Here is a 19,469-nt window from a genome sequence, read left to right as displayed (position 1 = left end):
GGACTAAATATATGTTAGGGGACTGCAGCCACAATGAGCGATTAAACAAGCTATGGGAATGGGTCAGAGATGCAGTGCGTTTGGCTATAGACAAGGGTTTAAGGATGAAGCAAAAAATAAAAAAGAGAAGGCCGCTGTACTACATAGGAAGGGGAAAACAGAAATCATGGCAACAGACAGAGCCTGCAAAAGATGGAAGGAAAGGTGGAGAAATGAAAGGCACAGTGCAAGGAGATAAGCAGAATGGCAACAAAGACATTGTGAACAATTATACTTTAAGCTGAAAGGAAGTTGATAAAAGAGTCCAGAAAGGAAAGCAATGTCTTTTTCAGGTATAGAACAGAAAGAAGGACAGATCTGGCCAGGTATGCAAAGATGGGAGGGAGGTCACTGAAGGCTGAGAAAAACCATAGGTAGTGCTTAATGCTCTACTGTGACAATAATGGGAGGCGTGCAGTGCTTTAGGAGTTAGGTAAGTGTGCTGAGAACAGTGGACAGACACCAGCAAAGTGAAGGAGGTGACTGAAGTGAAAATTGTTGCCCTAAGAAAGAATAAAGCACAATGACTGGATGTGCTGTCTTTCCCGGACCTTAGCAATGTGGTCAGGCTGATGGCAGATACACTAACAGATGTCCACAATAGATCATGGGACACTGTAGAAGAACTTTATGATTGGGAGAATATAGTAGTGTCTCTTTCTACAAATGGTTGAAGGAGCAGGGCAAATATGAGGAACTACCAGACAATTTGATTAACAATAGAAGCAGGAAAAGTCATGGAGAAAATTCTGAGTGGAGAAATTGATTATTTTCCTAGAAGACAACAGTATCAGGGACAGCAGATAACAGAGTATTGTGGCCAGAAGGAGCTATCAATCAGACCTGATCTAGTTTTATGATGGGGGGGTAATAGGGTCATAAGGTCATAGGTTCATAAGTTCTTACTAGTCATATAATCTACAAGAAGATTAAGGAGCCTAGTCCAATTCTCATGGGGTCATAGGTTCCCAGGTTGTTACTAGTCATATGATCTACAAGATTAACGAGCCTAGCCAAATTTTAAACTGCCCCAGAAAACTATCTGATTAAGTGACTTCTCATAGTCACACAATAGGCAAATGCTGGCTGAGGGAATCAAACACTGTACCACATGAAACAATTCTTTACCATCTAGTCTTATTCATTTGTGCTAACTGGCAGAATAAGATGTATCAAAGCAGCTGGTGTCAGAATAGAACTTACATACTTTGATCTTCCAACATCAAAGGTGAGTATGGAACCAGATGAGCCACTGAAATTGATAGGGGAGTATCAACAAATGTATTCCAGTTGGACTTCAACAAGCCCTTTGGCTCAGTCTCACACAGCATACTGCTAGGAAAAGTGGAACGGTTCGACAAAGGATCAAAATTAAGGAAATGGACTGCTCTATAGCTGAAAACTATGGTGTACTGGGCTGTGGGGTGAGGGATAATATCAGGAATACAAAATGATAATTAGAGTACTGCTCCACTGTCCCTGATTTTGCTTCACATTTTTGCCCCATCTCTAATTTCTGGTAAATATCTGAAGATCATAGTCCATCTGTCCCTCAAGATATACCTGAAAGTGACTCACCTCCAGCTATCACACAAGATCAAGTCCTAAAAGTGCTATAAAAAGCTGAAAATACTGTATGAATGGGCTCTGACAATATCCCTGGATGCATCTTAAATAGCATGAAGCTTGATTTAGCTACACCCCTAACAACACTGTTCAAGCTTAGCCTCCATACAGGTTTTGTGCCAAACAAATGGAGAACAGTTATAGTCAATCGATTGCATAAGGAAGGACTTTCCACAGACCCATAAGTCTGACCAGCTTCATAATCAAAGCCATGAAAGACTTATCATGGAACTAATCGATCAGGACATAGGGAACCTCCAACACTGGACCCCTCTCTGTTTGGATTCATCAAGGGTAGATCATGCTTACTCAAACTGGTGGATTTGATTTGAGAAGGTCACCAAAGCAATTGATGAAGGCAAAATGGTACAAGCCGCATACCTTGACCTGGTCAACGCTTTTGACACAATTCACCCCTTAGACATAGTAGAACAGCTAAATAAACTGGGAATAAACCCCTAAGTCAACCGGTGGATTGCCAACTAGCTAATAGAAAGGATGCAAGAAATCAAAATAGGGGAAGTTACTTCCACAAAGAGACCAGTCATCAGTGGATTCCTCCAGGGTTCTGTGCTGGGACCCCTACAGTTTGGAATCTACTTTTATGAAGTAAAAGCCAATACCCAAAGGCTCAGGCTGACTAAGTTTGCAGATGACTGTAAGCTAGGAGCAATCACTGAATCCTCAAATGACTTAGCCATCCTGCAGGAAGATTTGTCTCAAATAAATAACTGGTGGCAAAATCATGGACTGAAACTAAATGCCAAAAATGCATTATTGTATCCTTTGGGAAGTCATCTATCACAGGAAACTAACAATTAACAGCTCACCCCTGAGAGTTGATCCAGTTGTTCAGGATTTGGGAACTTATATGGACAGTGATCTGACAGTGACCTAACTTTTGACCAACGTGTCCATTGTTGTAAGAAAGTATTTCTATATGGCACAGCTTATAAACAAATAGATTGTGTCTGGATCTATGGATGTCATTGTCCCCCTTTACTCAGTTCTCATTAGGCCAGTCATTAAATATAATGCCCCCTTTGGCGTGTATCTGTCCAGACACATGCAACAACAGGAGCACCCACAGAGATATCTTACTAAAAAGATACAAAGCCTAAGCAACATGTCCTACATGGACTGACTCAGAGCCCTGTCACTGTAATTGGTATCAAATATACTTTTAAAAAGTGACCTGTGTCTGGTATACAAGGCAATCCCCTGACCCATTTACTGAATTTATTCCACATCAGCAAGTTAAATGGCATCAGAAATACTCAATATAGGGATCTAAACCTCTTCTGCAACATCAACAGAATGGTTTGTAGGAACAGATATATCTCACAGAGGATACTGCTGTTCTGAAACAGATCCCTCATCTACATAAAACAAGGTTCATCTCTGTCCATACTCAAGTGCAACTTGGATCTATGGATGAGAAATGGAAAATGTACCCCAGGACTGCCCCCTATACTATTAATGGATAGAGGCAGCTCCTAAATGCTTTATCCCATGGATGGGTCTGCTCAGATTATCTGTGGCATGATTCTAGTTATTGTCATTAGGGGTAACATATATTTATCGACCGTGGGATGGGTCTGACCAGTTTCTAGCCAAATGGGACAGTTTCATTTGAGCACTAAAATGGAAACTTGCTAGGTTTAAAATGGCCCACAAGGGCAGTTATCCTGCTGCTTACCTATAAATCTATGAGCTTATATTGAATCAGTAATGCCAGACATTAGAGCTGCATACTTTTTATTATTCTGAAAATGAATGCTGATGCAAATTCATCATTCTGTTAGATTTTGTAAGTGAATAAGAGTGACATTTAAAAGACTGTCCCTTCTTTTGGGTCTTTGTCCCTGATTTTTGAGCAAAGATGTTAAGAGCTACAACTGTCACAGTTGCCATTCCAGCATCCACTCCTCTACAGTGTGCTTGTTTCAGACTCCCCCAAATCTCCTTCATCCAGAGACCTGTCCCACAACTCTTACACTTAACAATCCCCTCCCCTCTCTACCATCATTTCCACTCTCTACTCCCAGGATCATACCCCACTCTTTTCTGTGGGTGCTCTGCCTCCTTCTGTTGGTTTGAACTCCCTTCCTTCCTTCTTCCCATTTCATCTATTCCCTATACCCCTGATGCTCATCTATAGAAGGAGACAGTAAACCTATCTAACCTGCCATTTTATTTAATTTAGCATTTTTGTGTTTCTTCCATCTCTACTATCTCCCTCACACCTTCACTACCTGCCCAATGCCTTTTTGAATTTCTTCACGGATTCCCTCATAGTTCATTCCATGAGTCCACAACCCTCACTAGAAATACCCTTTCCACAATCCAGGTAGTAATGAGTCTCTGTTATCTTATATTTGTGTTCCCTGCCACCCCCCCCCCGCCTTTCATATTCAGAATAACTCCTTCTGAGTGACATGATATTCTGGACCCATATTATGTCTTCCTGTCTCTTACTTTCCTCCCTTATGAGAAAGGCTCATTCTTATGCACTGAGTCTTCCCCTCCATTGTATTCCCTTGGAACATGGGCTTTCAGCTAGCAACCCTACTGACAGAGAGGCTAGGAGAAGTGGACTGTGAGGGAAGAGGTGAACAATCATGGTGTCTTTCTTATTGCCCAGAGATTTTCTGAGGAACACCCTATATCCACTACATGCTGACTGATGTTGTTGGGCAGGCATGCATATGAGTGTTGCAGGAAATGTCCTGCCTATCCATAGCCCTCATTTGTCCATCTCAGGTCAACACCTGCTAATGCCTGCCTTCTTGTCTGTCACAGAGTTCTGCTCTCCACCAAGGACTGTGATAATGGTATGCCCCTGCAGGCACCTTCCACCTGACACAAGAAGATAACATGCCTTATCATTTCTCTCCCATATAATTGGTTCCTCAAGCTCCTAGACACTAGACAAACTCTGATGCTCCTAGTTACAATCATCAGTGCTTAATTAATCTATGCCATGGAGCCCACCCTCTCTCTAGTTTTTTGATTTAGCGAGAAGAGCTCAGCTGTTCTAATCTTTGATCATTTCCTTTCACCTCCATTCAGTCCACCTTTATGGTGACTTTCTTCTGGACGTCTTCTAGCAACATAACATTATTTTCCATGTAAGACCTCCAAAACTGCACTCAATAGTCAAGCCATGGCCTGATCAGGGTCCAGTAGAGTGAGAACATTACAAAGATTGTTGCCTATGGATACAACCCAGCATTCTGTGTGTTACTCTTCTGCCCTCTCATTCTACTTTCACTCTACTTTTGGCAGTCCCGTTCAGGTGAGATCAACACCACCAATTTCTTTTCCTTTGCTGTTAACACCAGCTCTGTTCTCTTTTCCCATGCAATACTTCACACCAGTATTGTTTTGACCCAGGTGGAGTACATTGCAGTTGTCTATACTGAATCTCAATAACCGGAAATATGAGTGACGTAGCAAACTTCAGAACACTAAAAATGAAAAAACACCACACTGAGCTACCAACACTTGACATATTTGAGTAAAAATGTTTAAACATGTTAGCACTTTACAAAAGCAATGTATAAAAAAAGCACGTTAGTTCACCTTGCAAGTAGAACTTCATCAGAACAGCAACAGGTAAAAATGACCATGGTTAAGTGAAAAGTCACTAAATCACATGACTAGTATAATACCAGTCAACAACTACAAATACTTTCACCTCATGGATTAAACATCTTAAAATAAAATAATTAAAAATCAATTATTTCCTTGTATTTATAATATATATTTGTTCACAATGCAAAAAGACTGTAGAGTATGTTGTTTGTTTTTCGGCTTTTCCCGGTTAGAGGTCACCACAGTGGAACTCCGGTCCACTAATGATTGGCAGTAGACTTTCACAAATACCGAGGTGCCAACTTGACGTTCAACCTTCAACAAAGGCATGCCCATTTACGCATGTCTTTCAAACACCCACCCAACCGCGGGGAGGACATGCAGACTCCACACAGAAGGCACTCCCCGCACTCCAGTATAAATTTTATAATTTATATTTTGGTAGCCATGAGCCTTACAATGCTATTAATTGATAGTGTTTCATTTAAACCAGGTGGTTGTGTTGCATTAAGTAGGAGCTGCCAATGTAACTCCTTATTTTCTAGCTTGTCTTCCCAGTTTCCACCCCTTTCATCCCTTCGCAATTAATCTAAAATAAAAAAAAAATGTTTGAATCCTCCACATTTTTGACATGCCTAAATAAATCATCCGTCTTATCTTGTTTTTCATAACATAATTGTGATGTGATCATGTAAGGCACATTGTGTTTTGCCAATGTAAAAGAAGGGACAAAAAACAAATGTAGCTAGATACACAACTACAGAAGTACTGCACCCATAATTGCCTTTACAACAAAACATCATAGGGGTAAGTGAATCCTTCTGCTTATCCTGGTCATCTTTTTTTTCAATTTATTGGCTTTAAAATTTAAAGAGGTGTGTCTGTATTGGTTTAAAAGAAGTATTTCTTCTTTCATCAATATCCCCTCTCAATTGGATCCAGTAACAAACTGGGTATCCCTACTCCTCAAACATTGCCCTTAACTTGATTTTTTTCAATTTCAAACTGTTTGTTATTGGAAACAAGACTGAAAAGACAAACCAGTTGACCATTATACAAATTCTTCTTCTGACACAAAGAATGGCAGCTCCCCGTATTTGCTGTTCTCAGGCCCTCAGGCACTTTTTCTGTTGAAGATCTCCATTAGTGCTTCTGCCAAAATGCTGAATAGTCGAGTGGCACTCTGGGAGATAGCCTATCTGATTCTTGTATTTTGCCTTCCTTAAGGGCAGGCATTTCCCTCTCCATTTTATCCTCTATAATTGTGTCTGTACATTGCTTTCCTCACTTTATCCTGCTTCCTTCCTAGCATGCTTTATTTTGTGAAGACTGAAGCAAAATGATCATTTACTGCCTTTGTTTTTCCCAGTCTTCTGCAATATATATCCAATTCTTTTAATCTTATGACTTTTCTGCCCTTACTACCTTTGCTGTCCTTTTGCTAACTGCCTACTCTCCTCTCCCCATCCTTACTTTCTCCTTTTGTATGTTTTGTTTTTTTACTCTTATAACTATTCTCATTTTCAGAGGACAGGGTACCATAATGGTAACGTTTTTACCTAACAGACCTCACAGACACAAGGTCCAGGGTTTGCTCCTGGTCTCTGAACTCTGCCTTTGTGAAGTTTGCATGTTCTCACTGTGTCTGTGTGGTTTCCTCCCAGAAACATACTGTGTGTTTCTACGTCTAACTTCTGGGATTCAAACCCAGCCCTCTCAATTGAACGTATGAGGCATGCCAACAGAGTGCACTAAAATTAATGATTTTATAGACAGCAGCACAAATTATAGGTGGTACTAATTAGGGGAAGAGCTGTGTAGACCAACCAGTTAAGACATCAACTGGGATGCATGCAAATTATCTAGATAGGAAAGCATGGACGGCAAACTGTATGTTGTGTCAGAGCTAGCCACTCAGCAATATAAAAAAGTGACTCCAGTTGATTTAGTCATGTCAACTCATGCTGCCAGCACAGGAGCATGGATAATTGTCATTGCAAGTGGATAGAAGACTAGGGCTATTCCAATCTATGGCAGGGACCCACACTAATGGTGAGAGGGATCCACATGACCCTATTGGGCACTGTGTGCCTGCCATAAAGCCCAGCAGCCTTGAGTCAATAAGCCTGGGTTACATGAGATAGCTCTGTTCATTGAAATCTGAAAGTGAAACCAATCAATCTGACAAAAATTAACTAAGGATCGATACACTTAACACAGGTTCACTGAGAGGATGCAGGCTGGAAGTGGATGACATCATGGTAAGGAGGAACCTGGACATCCTGTTAATCCAAGAAACAAAGTTGAAGGGCTGTGCAGCAAAGTCACTTGACTTAAGATCTAGAGTCTAGCACTCAGGCTGAGGACATATTAAAATAGTGTGTAAATTATGGTGAGAATGAGAATGTCTTCTGAAGGCAGTGAGGGATGTCATCAGAGTCAGTGACAGACTTGTGTAATCAGCCTCCATTGTAAAGATAGGGCAGTCTTCCTAACCTCAGTCTGGGTCCCATAGCAGGTCTGTGATGGGAAGGAAAAGAGGGCATTGAGGCAGCAGTTGCAGGATCCCTCCTAGATAATTTGGGACAAAGTGAGTTGATATCGATAATGGGGACCTAAATGTTAATATCCTGGGAGTATAAGAAGATCAGATCAGCCAGTACTTAAGTAAATAAACCAAGGCTGGTCACTATAGTTAAACTAAAGCTCATGTACTCTGGCCAGTAAAGATGGGGGTCACTAGAGAAAACACCAGTGCTGGTAGAAGAAGAGAAGAGAGATGGACAGACATTACTGAAGCAAAGACTATGAATTTGCAAGAGCTGAAAGAAACACATTTTGACAGACAGACCTGGTGTGCTAAAGTCCTTGAATTCAGAAAGCATTGAGCTTGACTAAATGAATAAATAACAACAAAAATGCCAATATCAGAACAGGCATAACAGGATATGAGGATTGCCTGGGTTTATATGGGTGGGGCAATAGGAATAATAAAACAGACTGTTATTATTCCCAGACTTCTAAACTTCTGGCTAACAAATGGCATAATGGTGGCCAATACATGACTCTTCAAGAGGGACATTCACAAGATCACATACAAGAATGGACAGCAGGCATCTCAGACAGACTTCCTCCTACTAAAGAAAGGTAATTGGAGTAAAATTAAAGATTGCAAAGTCATCCCCAGTGCAGTGGTTGGCCGTCAACATAAACCACTGGTGGCCACAAAAGGCTGTAAGGCCAATAATTACTAGGCTGCAGAACTGGAAGTTTACTGGAACAAATGCTCTTCTTCAGGAAGAAGACAATATAGGTGGAGCCAAGTAATGGCAGCAACTCAAAACAGCATGTTTGAAGATGATAGAAAGCATACATGGCCAAGCCAGGAATAGAGGTAAGGTACCTAAGGGAAGCTGATGGTGAAATGCAGAAGTACAAGGTAGTTTTCCTGAGAAGGAATAGTAGTTGACTAACAAAGAATCTAAGAGAGCAATCACAATAGCATAGAACAAAGTGATACAGAAATTCTACCAGCTTCTGGAAAGTAACTCAGCAGATGACACAAAGAAGCTCTAATAAGTTGCAAGGCAACGACAGGAAGGTAGTAGTCAAGGATGCCAGCAACAATCTTCTTACCTGTCCAGAGGGCATTAACCCCCCCACACACACACAGACACACATAACAGCTATACTGCCAATAGCACAGCCTGCGATGAAAGAAGAAGAACTTATCCTAGGAGAAGCATGAAGAGTACTAAGGAAAATGGTTGGGAAAAGCAGCAGGCTCAGACAAAGTCACAGCAGATATGACTGAGGTGTTAGGTGCATTACGAGAGAAATGTCCACCGAGAATACTCATTGCAGTAGGAAGAGAAAGTCACATCCCAAATGACTGGAGACTAAGCATTCTAGTACCAGTGTACAAGAGAAAAGGGACAATTAACAAATGTGAACAATACAGAGGTATCAAACTCATGTCATACTGCATGAAAAAGCTGGAAAGGCCCCATAAGGGTTTCTGATAAATGAATACACAAAGTAAGATTGATGAAAATGAATTCATATTTAGATAAGGATGCTGTACAACTGACCAAGTGTTTGCAGTGAGACAAAAGTCAGAGATGAAGAAAAAGACCCACTGGGTATTTTTAGACTTGGAGAAAGAATATGACCAAGTCCCAGAAAAGCTGGTTTGGGCAGTCCTGTGATGGATCAAAGTCCCAGAAACATATGCAGAGGTAGTACATGCTAAGTACAGGGACACAATGACTATACCTCAAAACCTTGTAGAGCAAGAAATCTGGACAAGGCCATAAATAATGGGGGGACAAAGACCAAAAAAGAGGGAATCTTTAAATATTGCTCTTATAAGCTTAGAAAGTTGCTAGAGTAACAGGTTTTGCATTAGTATTAATTTTCTGAAGGGTATGAAATCTGAAACTCAAATGTCCGTTATTATTTTCTGACTTCAGTCCTCAATGAATCCCCAATGATTTGCCAGAAAAACAAAATTTTATGAGGAACAGACCAAAAATATGAGGCAAAAATCTAGACATTCTGCAAAAATCTGGACAGTTGAGAGGTATGTCAATGACACAAGTACAAACAATGTTTAGACTCATGGAGTTGATCACAGTAGGAACGGTGTACATTGGTGTTATGTTCTGAGCCCAATCCTGTTCTTAATGGTGATGGACTACATTAGCACATAGGTCAGAGGGGACAGATTAACAAAGCTGCTGTATGCAGATGATGTTGCACTACATGCAGACTCTGATTAGGAACTTTGAAAAATGATAGGGGATGGAATTCAAAACTGGGGGCACATGCGGTAGAGCTGAGTGCTCACCAGTCAGTGGTCATGGCAGCAAATAGGGAGAATCAAGAGAAGCTGAAAACTGAGATAAAAGGTAAAACAGTAGCACAGGTTAACAGCTTCATATATCTGAGAAGTCTGATTATGGAGCTCAGAGCTACAATCAGAGTTGTTACAGCCACATTGGACAAATTATTAGGGAAGGTGTGTGTGGCCAAAGAAGCCGAAAAGTAAGGTGTATAAAACAGTGGCAAGACTAGTGGATTTGTATGGCACAGAAATCTGGGCAGTTAAAGCAGAGCAACTGAGGGAGCTTGAGGTGATGGAGAGGAAGTGTCTGAGATGGATGCATGCTGTGGGACAGCCAAGAAAAAATGAGGACATCAAAGATGAAGTGACTGAGATGGATAGTAGGATGCATGCTGTGGGACAGCCATGAAAAAATGAGGACATCATAGTAGAAGTCAAAGTATCCCCAGATGCAGTGAAGGTCAAAAACTGATGGCAGTTTGGACACATGTTCAGCAAAGCAGAAGATATGAAACAGTACAGGACACTGATCTTCCCACTTCCTCTACTTTGATTTCTAGGGCATGATTGTTGATTTCAGTCCTTCCTACTGAGTTACAGTGAAATTTCTTAAGATAAGTTTTGCATAGGCCTAATCTCTTTGTTAAATATTTGGATGGATAGGTCTTGGAATTACTCAAAATAAGATTCACTGTCTGTAAGGGGTCCTTGAATTTTACTGCATAAAAAAATCCAAGTACATGTCATTCTTAGTCAAAAAGAATAAGCATAATTATTGATTTTATTAAACTCACAAAATACGAACCCACCATTAATGAGGTAGTGTTCAACACAAGTAAATGTTGTGGAAAGTCAGCCACTAATCTGGCATTCTTGCAGAACACTTTCTGCATGGAAGCCATTAAGTTTAGGTTATCTCTCCTTCTTAGCTGCAGAGTAGCACCATAGCCATGGCAGGGCAAAGAGTACAGCTACCAGAATGCAAGCTGCTAAAGGTAATGATGAGTAATTTGGAAGAGTTGCTGATAGGGTGTAAATACAGTAGCGGCATTCATTTTGACAGCTATGGCTGACACTGCAGCTTCAGATATTATTGCACTGCAGCAAGAAGCTATTAGAAGCCCATTTGCTATCGCTGTGGTGCAGCAAACACTTTTTTGTTACTTAACTTGAGAAAACATTTTAGTTCCTCATTTCAGGTTGAGGGTTGAGCTCCAGTCTCAAAGCTGCCCAGGCTGCCAAATGACCTATCTACAGTTCTGTTGCAGAACCATCATCTATGAGTCATAATAGGCTAGTTTCTAGAGGAAGGGCAAACCACAGAATCCTTATCTTCATTAAAGTCACATTACATGACCTTTCCTCACAAAACTAGCTAGGCTAGGATTCTTAGATATTGGCACAGCAGATAAAATTGCATTGCACTCGTGTTGAGTTGAGCCACTGCACATTTTTGTGATACTTTGACAGGATCAGTTCAAAATTATATTTATCTGGCTTATTTTGAGCTGAGACAGCCATATGCCCTCTTACGTTGGGAACTGTTTTGTTTGTACTGATTGCTGCTGCTTCTTCTTACCTGGAACGTTCAGACATAAACCAAGGCATGGATATGAATGTATTCAGGCTTCATGCATACTACTGAATGCAGTGTAGTGCCATATATAAACTAACTACACATGAAAATAAGTCCTCCTAACATTGTGTCTATTAAATATACCATAACACTGTTGGGTAACAAAGGGTAAGAACTGTATTGTTCATCCTCATGTAATGATTTGTAAATTGTTTTGCATTCATTACTTCTGTTTGATAGAATGAGATAATTAGTTTATTTGGTCTGCTACTTAAGTGAACTTAGCATTCCCCTCCCCTTCATTCTCCTCTTTTTCTCTCCCTTTTTATCTGTCCTGTTTCCTCTTGAATGTCTCTGAGGATTTCTGTCCATTATCCATTTTTTATGAAGAAATATGTTCACGGATATAGGGAGTGGTTGGTCCCCACAGTCTGCGACCTTTTCTGATCTCCCCAAAATGAAATATGTGCATTGATGTCATGCCTCATCCATCCTTTGTAGATTCTAGTAAGAACAGCCCTGGCTTCTCTAATCTGTCATACCCTTCTACCCATCCCCCACTCTGTTCTATGAGGATTTTATTTCTGGACTCGTTTCTGCGGCCCATTTGTCCAGCTCCCACATTGACCTTCAGAACAGTATATATTACTGAACATGTTTAGGAGTTAGTATGGTGAGAACATTACTTCTTTGCTTTCGGAGTATATCCCTTGAATAAACATCCCAACAATCTGCATGCTGCCATCAGCCATCTCACTGCACTCCTGGTGGTGTAGTCTTGGTGTAGTAAAACACTCCAGGTTCTTTTTCCTGCTCTGTAACCATCATGTCCATTCCCCCAGTTGATAATTTACACCAGGGTTATGATATGTCAGCTGATGTACTTTGCATTTGTCTCAGTGAAGCTCCTCAACCATCTTTCATCCCACTTTGCCATCCTTTCCAAGCCTTTCTGTAGAGTCTTCCTTTATTACCATTGTTACATCTATCTTCTGTTATTTTCAGTGAGGAGATTCATTTACTCTATTTCCTCTAATGTGGCTGAAGTAAATACTCTGAGGAGCGGTGAACCTGGAACTGGGCAACTGTTTTCTTATTCCTGCTATCATCATTCTCAACACAATTCTCTGTGTCCTATAGTCCAGCGATGACAGAGTTTAGTTTTTTTGCCTTGGCCCTAACCTACCTTCTATAGTTTCTTAGCAATCACTGGCATGGAAACTAGGGAAAGATTTTGGTGATGTCTAGGGAGACTATGTCTATCAGTACTCCACCATTAGGTTCCTCTTTAATCTAATCAAAAAATGTTTGGGCTTGATTGGCCGCTCCCTCTGAACATCAACATATGTTAGTTGTTATCTTCCAGTCCCTATGCACTTCTGCACAGGTCAGTAATCTTTTAGATCCCCCATTCTATGTGACTGCTTTCTCTCTTTGGACTTGCACAGTATATGGATGTACGTAGTCAACATAATTAAATAAACAGGAGAAGGATTACACCTTTTACTACATTTCTCATAGGGCCAGGAGACTGAGTGCCATGATATATGTTTGTGCACTGGGTTCAGTAACTAAACTTATAAAGAGAAAGGTGTGTCCCAGTATCCTTTGTTTAGCATCAGAGTATGATATACTAAATTGTTGGAGCTTCTCAGACTGTTGCTTTTGTTTCTGAAACACGATACTGCTTCCTTAAGTGATAGTTGACTGTATGTAAGAAGGGCATTCTGAATACAATGCTCTGGAGTTGGGTGTTTGTTGGCTTTTACAACAAAACTTGTGACTAATAATTTGGCAGGTCCAAGGAGAAAAGAGGAAATGTAACATGTTTTCTTTTTTCGCAATACTTTAGTATTAATTTTTCATTTTGCATTAAAACATATCTTCTTCTCCAGTGATAATTCTTGTAGTTTAATTCATTTGGGTTTGTGTGCCTGTTTCACTTATATTTATTTCATTTCAGTCATTTCCATGTTTAATGTCTAATAAAAAAAAAAAGACTAGGGAATAGTTCCATTCTGTTGCCTTATTTTGAGGTTAATTGTCCCAGTAAGACAAGAGATGTTACTCTTAACTGACCAGTTGGTGGTTTGAAAGGAACTTAGGCAAGAGTCCTGTGAGGTTTTCCAGTGAATTCTGATAATTGTCATTCAGTGCTTGCTGGTAGATTGAGCAATCAGACATAAACTTAAATATTTATACAGACATACAAACTGTTACCTGTGTAAAGCACTGCAGCTGAACAGATCTGCTTTAATTAGTATAGTATGGATTTCAGGACTCAAATCCAGCACTATAGTTCATTTTAATGAATAGGAGAAAGCCCCGTGCCAAAATAAAAGCACTTGTTCCAGCACTAGTTCCAGCAGCACTAGTTGTATTCGGTAGGCCTTTACTGTAATCATTTTTCTTACACTGGGTGTTTACCTCTCTTCTTTCACTCAGTTTTAATTGTATTATATGGTATGATGCATAAGCTTGTATGCTGTAATTTACACTATTATATGACATGATGCGTAAGCTTTTATGCTGGAATTTACACTGTTATATGATATGGAGCATAAGCTTGTATGCTGTATTTTGCACTATTGTAAGGTATGACACATACGCTTGTATGCAGTACTTTACACTTTAATATAGGGTTTGATTTGGAATGATTGAATTAGTTATATATACCACATTTGGTTGCACTGGGAGATGTTAAACTCTGCAGTAAATGTAATTTGTTTTTCATGGTTTGAAACTTCTTGAGACATTTTTTATTTCAGGAAAGTGATAATTACTAATCAACTCTTTTCTTTCACTTTGCAGCATTGACCTGCCCTGAATTCAGTCATTATGAAGTTTGTGCCAACAGCTGCCCCCCATCCTGCTCTGACCTCACTTCTTACCTAGACTGCAGCCACCCTTGTTCAGAAAGCTGTGTATGTGACCGAGGCTACGTGCTCAGCAGGAATCAGTGTGTTCCCATAAGTGAGTGTGGCTGCGAGTGGGGTGGCTATTACTATGCCATAGGTGATGTTTTTTGGACCACTGCAGACTGCAAACAGATATGCAAATGTGAGGCAGGAGGAGAGATCACATGCATAAATAAGACATGTCCAGAGGGGGAAGTATGTGCGGTAGAAAATGGCTACAGAGGATGTTATCCTAAAAGACGTGGAACATGTACAGTGAACCCAAACCAACTATTAACAACATTTGATGGAGTCAGCTTCCCTGTTCCAGATGGTGATACCTACCTGTTACTAAAAACTTGTACAGTGAACAGTTCCTATATAGAAATTAAGGTTGGTCCAAAGAAAGGTGAAGGAACCCTGAAGGCACTTCGAGCTCTAAACATAAACATGGCAGAACTGGAAATCAGAATTGGAGACACAGATCCTCCAGTAATAAAGGTATAGCATTTTATTTCCAATTTTAAAAGTTTTAATGCAAATGTAGATATTCTATTAAAATTTAAGCAATATACTTTCTAGTATCATACTCCCATATTCCCATACATTCTATTGAAATTATTGTGATAACATTTGTAGGATAATAATTTTGGGTAGAGAACTGGCATATGAAAATCCCAAGGAAGTGTCATATATTGCAATTAGGAAATAACATGTAAAATATTGTTTACTTGGTTGATAGGTAAGTAAGGATGAAATTCCTCTGTTCTTAAATATGACAGACAACAACCAGAATTACATAAACTCTTCTACTACTTGGTGAAGCGATAGTATCTGTATTACAAAAAAAAATGTTCCTCCAATCCATGTTTTTGTAGTTTAGGATAATTTTAATCTCATGATTCTATGACCACTCTTGGAGGAGGACAGCGATGCAAAAAATGGACCCAGGGCAATAATTTTTCCACCAAACAGTGAGCATTGTAGCCTTCATTTCTGGATTTAAGGGAGCATGCACATGCATGGGGTGGGTATACTGGATCTCAAGGTGATATGGGTTGATTGTTCCCTATCCAAGGGAGGGTTAGGGCCAGCCCAAAATATTTTCTCATTGCCAGGATGCTGGCAAGGGCTTTAACCACTTCTGCAGATGTCTCTCTGATGGCCTCCTCCACCCAGCTGTCACTTTCACAGGTATTACAGAGGATGGGGAGCAAATTTTTATAGTTGGTATGATGAGGTCTTATGGTCAACAAATGCAGCAGCAAAAAGTATATAATACAAAAATATTGGTGGTACTATTCAAGCTCTCACACAAGCTCTACTCCATTTCTTAACAGAGAAGTGATATTCCATGTCTCAAAAAACACTTTCTATTGCCAGTGTCTAGTTCACGGTAAGGCACCCTGATCTTACCTGCCATTTGACTGAGATCATAACTGGCCTTCAACCTTCACCTCATGAGTTGTGAGCCTACAGAGCAGCTCCACACAACTTCTTGGCTGAGCCTGGCCCAGCTACATCAGTCACCTGGCCAGCAGGAATTTATCAATGAACACCATCCCCCCAGGTCAGCGTCCATGGGAGGGATCTTTTTTCTTGATGAGGTTCTCAGATTCTTTAACCAGACTATTATGAGGGGGCATTGTGGATCACTGTCTTGTTCCCCCTCCTTTCAGACACATTTGGCAGCAGTGTTCCAACCAGCAGCATAACCTCCAGGCACATGGCTGTAAGGAGCAAAAGGGCACACAGAGACCTCCACCACAATAGTATCATAATCTCCAAAGGAATCCTAGGAGATTTGCTTTGGAAAACTCATGCACTGAAACTCAACTCAACATGCAATCTGTATCTTGTTATGCCCATGACATTTTAGAACGTTTGGAGTATGTAAAATTGCAAATTGTCATTTGCTCTTTTTTGAACAGGTATATAAATGATTCTAAGCAACATACATCCAATTTAAGCCTATGGGAATTAAAAACTCAGTATTGTGCTATTAAAATTAAGTCAAGAGAGTTGTTTCTTTTTATAGAAGCTTCACTGCTACAAAACTGACCTCCAGTTTGTAATCTATTTATTCAACAGATAAGCCCTCTGGATATGACTGTCCCTTTTCAGTGGCAGCTCAGGAGCACTGGCTAGTTAAGTGACTTATTCAGACTCTATTCGTAGGCAAATGAAGATGGAAGGAATCGAACCTGTACCCCAGACACAGAAAGCAGCTCATTAACAGCTCAGAGCTTTAGTCTTCTATATTAGCTGCCAAACTAAACCAACTGAAGTTCCACCCATCTTAAGTATTGTAGGAGAAATGTAACCATGGGTAGATTTCTGAACTGAGTCCAGTTATGACTGAAAGCATTAGTGGGGGTTTGTGATAGGTCATAGGAACATATCCATTGTTTTTTGTGGTTAACTGATACAGTGGTAATCACAATATTTTGAAACATTACACTGCATTATTAATGTAAGGCTGGAATGAAAAAATATCTGGCAACACACAGTAGTAACTTTTTACTTCTTGGTATCTGAAAGGGAAAGTGGAAGCTTTGGATGATGTATGGATGTTAACCAAAACAATAAAGGTCACTTGCTGGAGACATTTTTCTGCCCACCACTTTCTACTATCTGTTGTCTTCTAATGCCCTAATCAATCTCCAAGATAATTTAAAGAGGAGACATGAGCAGTCTGACATGGTACAATCCAGAGGGTAGGGAGCACTCGCGAACACACACTTGCACAAATGTGTTTGCACACACCCCCACACACACACACACACACACACACACACACACACACACACACACACACACACACACACACACACACACACACACACACACACACACACTCTCACTCTTGTTCTCTTGTTGTTATCTTGTTATAATATTTTCATCTTAACTAACCATGTTCATCAAAAAGGTTTTCAAACTTAAATTCTGCTTTATCACTCCATGGTACCTCCCCAGAGGAATTTGCACAGACCCTTTCTAATGCAGTCTGTTCTAACCCTACTCCACAGATGCCATGTACATGTAGATTAGTCTAGAATAGGTATTTATGTGGCAAGTGAGCTACATACAAGACTAACTATAGAAATAACATGATTTCCTACGCAAGTAGATCATTAGACTGAATTGTCAGTATGTCATTTTCTGTCAAACAGCTTTACATGTTCTTCCAAATGTGACAAAAGTAACATTTGCATGCATTAAGTATGAGTTTTGTAAATGATGGACTGCTTCTCTGAATAGTACTGTGATTTTTTTTTTCTATGAATTTTTGACAACTTAATGTTTTATTATATCTTCATAGGTAAATAAGTCTGCATTATCTTTGCCCTTTATTCATAACTCCGGGAAGGTGGCCATTTATAACACTAGAAACAGCACAGTTATTGAATCACTAATCGGCCTGCTTAAGATCCAGCTTTCTAGCTTAGGACAGCTAAACATTAGCCTTTCGACTGTTTACTACAACTGTACTGAGGGAATCTGTGGCTATTTTAATGGAAATGACAGTGATGACTTTCGGCTCCCTAAAGGCAAATTTACAGAAAATGTTGTCCTTTTCCTACAAAACTGGAAGATCACAGATGGGGTGACGTGCAATGGATTATGCTTCAGTTTGCCTGAGGCATGCAATAATGACACAGAACTGCTGATGTACTATCAGAGTAGCTCTGTCTGTGGGTTTATTACTGCTGTGAAGAATAGTTCCTTTTTGGATTGTCATGGAGTTGTAAATGCTTCTGATTACTTCCGCGACTGCTTGTATGCAATGTGCAACACTGAGGGGAACCTTACATCTTTGTGCCGTTCCATTGATGCATACGCCACCGCCTGCAGGGAGGCAGGAGCTACTGTTGGACGCTGGAGAAGCACTTCTTTTTGCCGTGAGTACATCTGCATGAATGGAATATGTTTTTAAATTATTTTGGAATTGTGTATATGCTTACTGTGAAAAATGTAACTCAAAAGATTAATTTTACCATAACATTTACTTCTGAAAACAATGATGAAAAAAACACATTTAAAAGCTCCAGAGGAGAATACTTACTACATTTCAACTATATATGCAATGCGTTGTAGCTGGGATTACCTATACTTAACATTCTCAATTGCATCACTGTTGAACAAGAAGGGTTACTGTTCCATTTTTTTCTTTTTAGTAGGATTCTGTTTGTCAACTGTTGAAGTTGCCTTCCTTTCATAGGTTCATAGGTTCATAGGTTCATACTAGGCTATCTGCCCAAGGGCATTTATAAGCCTAGCCCATAGTTATATGTGGCTCGCCACCCCCTTTAGTTGAATAAAAACTATGCCTATCATTTTGCTGTGCCTCTGTCAAGCAGTGACACTGAAGTAATCTATATCTGCAATCTCCCATCCATTGGTCAAGATTCCGCTTGAACAAGGCCAGAGAGGTGCTCTGCCTCACATGTACTGGGATTTTGTTCCACAGCATAGGGAGTCTCTGGGTGATGAATCTGTCCCTCCAGCACTCTCTATTATAAACCGTGTCAAGGTTTAAGTCTCCGCCCTTGTGGTTCTGAGGGATCTAGATTTTTGAGGTGAAGCATATTCATCAAATCTGGGTTTGACATGGCCTTATATGTCAGGCACAGGTCACTTCTGAGCAAGCGGTATGAGACTGAATAGAGCTGGAGTTCTTTCAGTCGGGCAGCATAAGACATATTTTTGAGACCCTTTATCCTTTTGGTGAGGAACTTTTGGGGCCTTTCAAGCTGCAGCAGGTGTCTGGTCAGATACATTCGAACGGGCATTGTACTCAATCATAGGTCTAATGAGTGATGAGTAGACCTCCCTTGATCTAGATGTGAATCCCTTCATGATCAGGTGGGCGATATAGAAGGTTTTC

General features: G+C 40.2%; 1 protein-coding gene across 1 annotated transcript in view; it reads left to right on the top strand.

Moving 5' to 3' along the window:
• TECTA (tectorin alpha) overlaps positions 1-19,469 on the top strand; it is a 623,032-nt gene that overhangs the window by 273,961 nt on the left and 329,602 nt on the right. The window contains exons 10-11 of the mRNA XM_044075148.1: positions 14,496-15,082; positions 17,904-18,483. Of these exons, the coding sequence (XP_043931083.1) occupies positions 14,496-15,082; positions 17,904-18,483 (1,167 nt within the window). The remainder of the gene's footprint in view (positions 1-14,495; positions 15,083-17,903; positions 18,484-19,469) is intronic.

This window comes from Protopterus annectens, chromosome 6.part0, assembly GCF_019279795.1.
Source record: "Protopterus annectens isolate FY-2018-M chromosome 6.part0, PAN1.0, whole genome shotgun sequence".
Classification (NCBI taxonomy): Eukaryota; Metazoa; Chordata; order Ceratodontiformes; family Protopteridae; genus Protopterus; species Protopterus annectens.
This window is presented reverse-complemented; position numbering and strand designations above follow the sequence as displayed.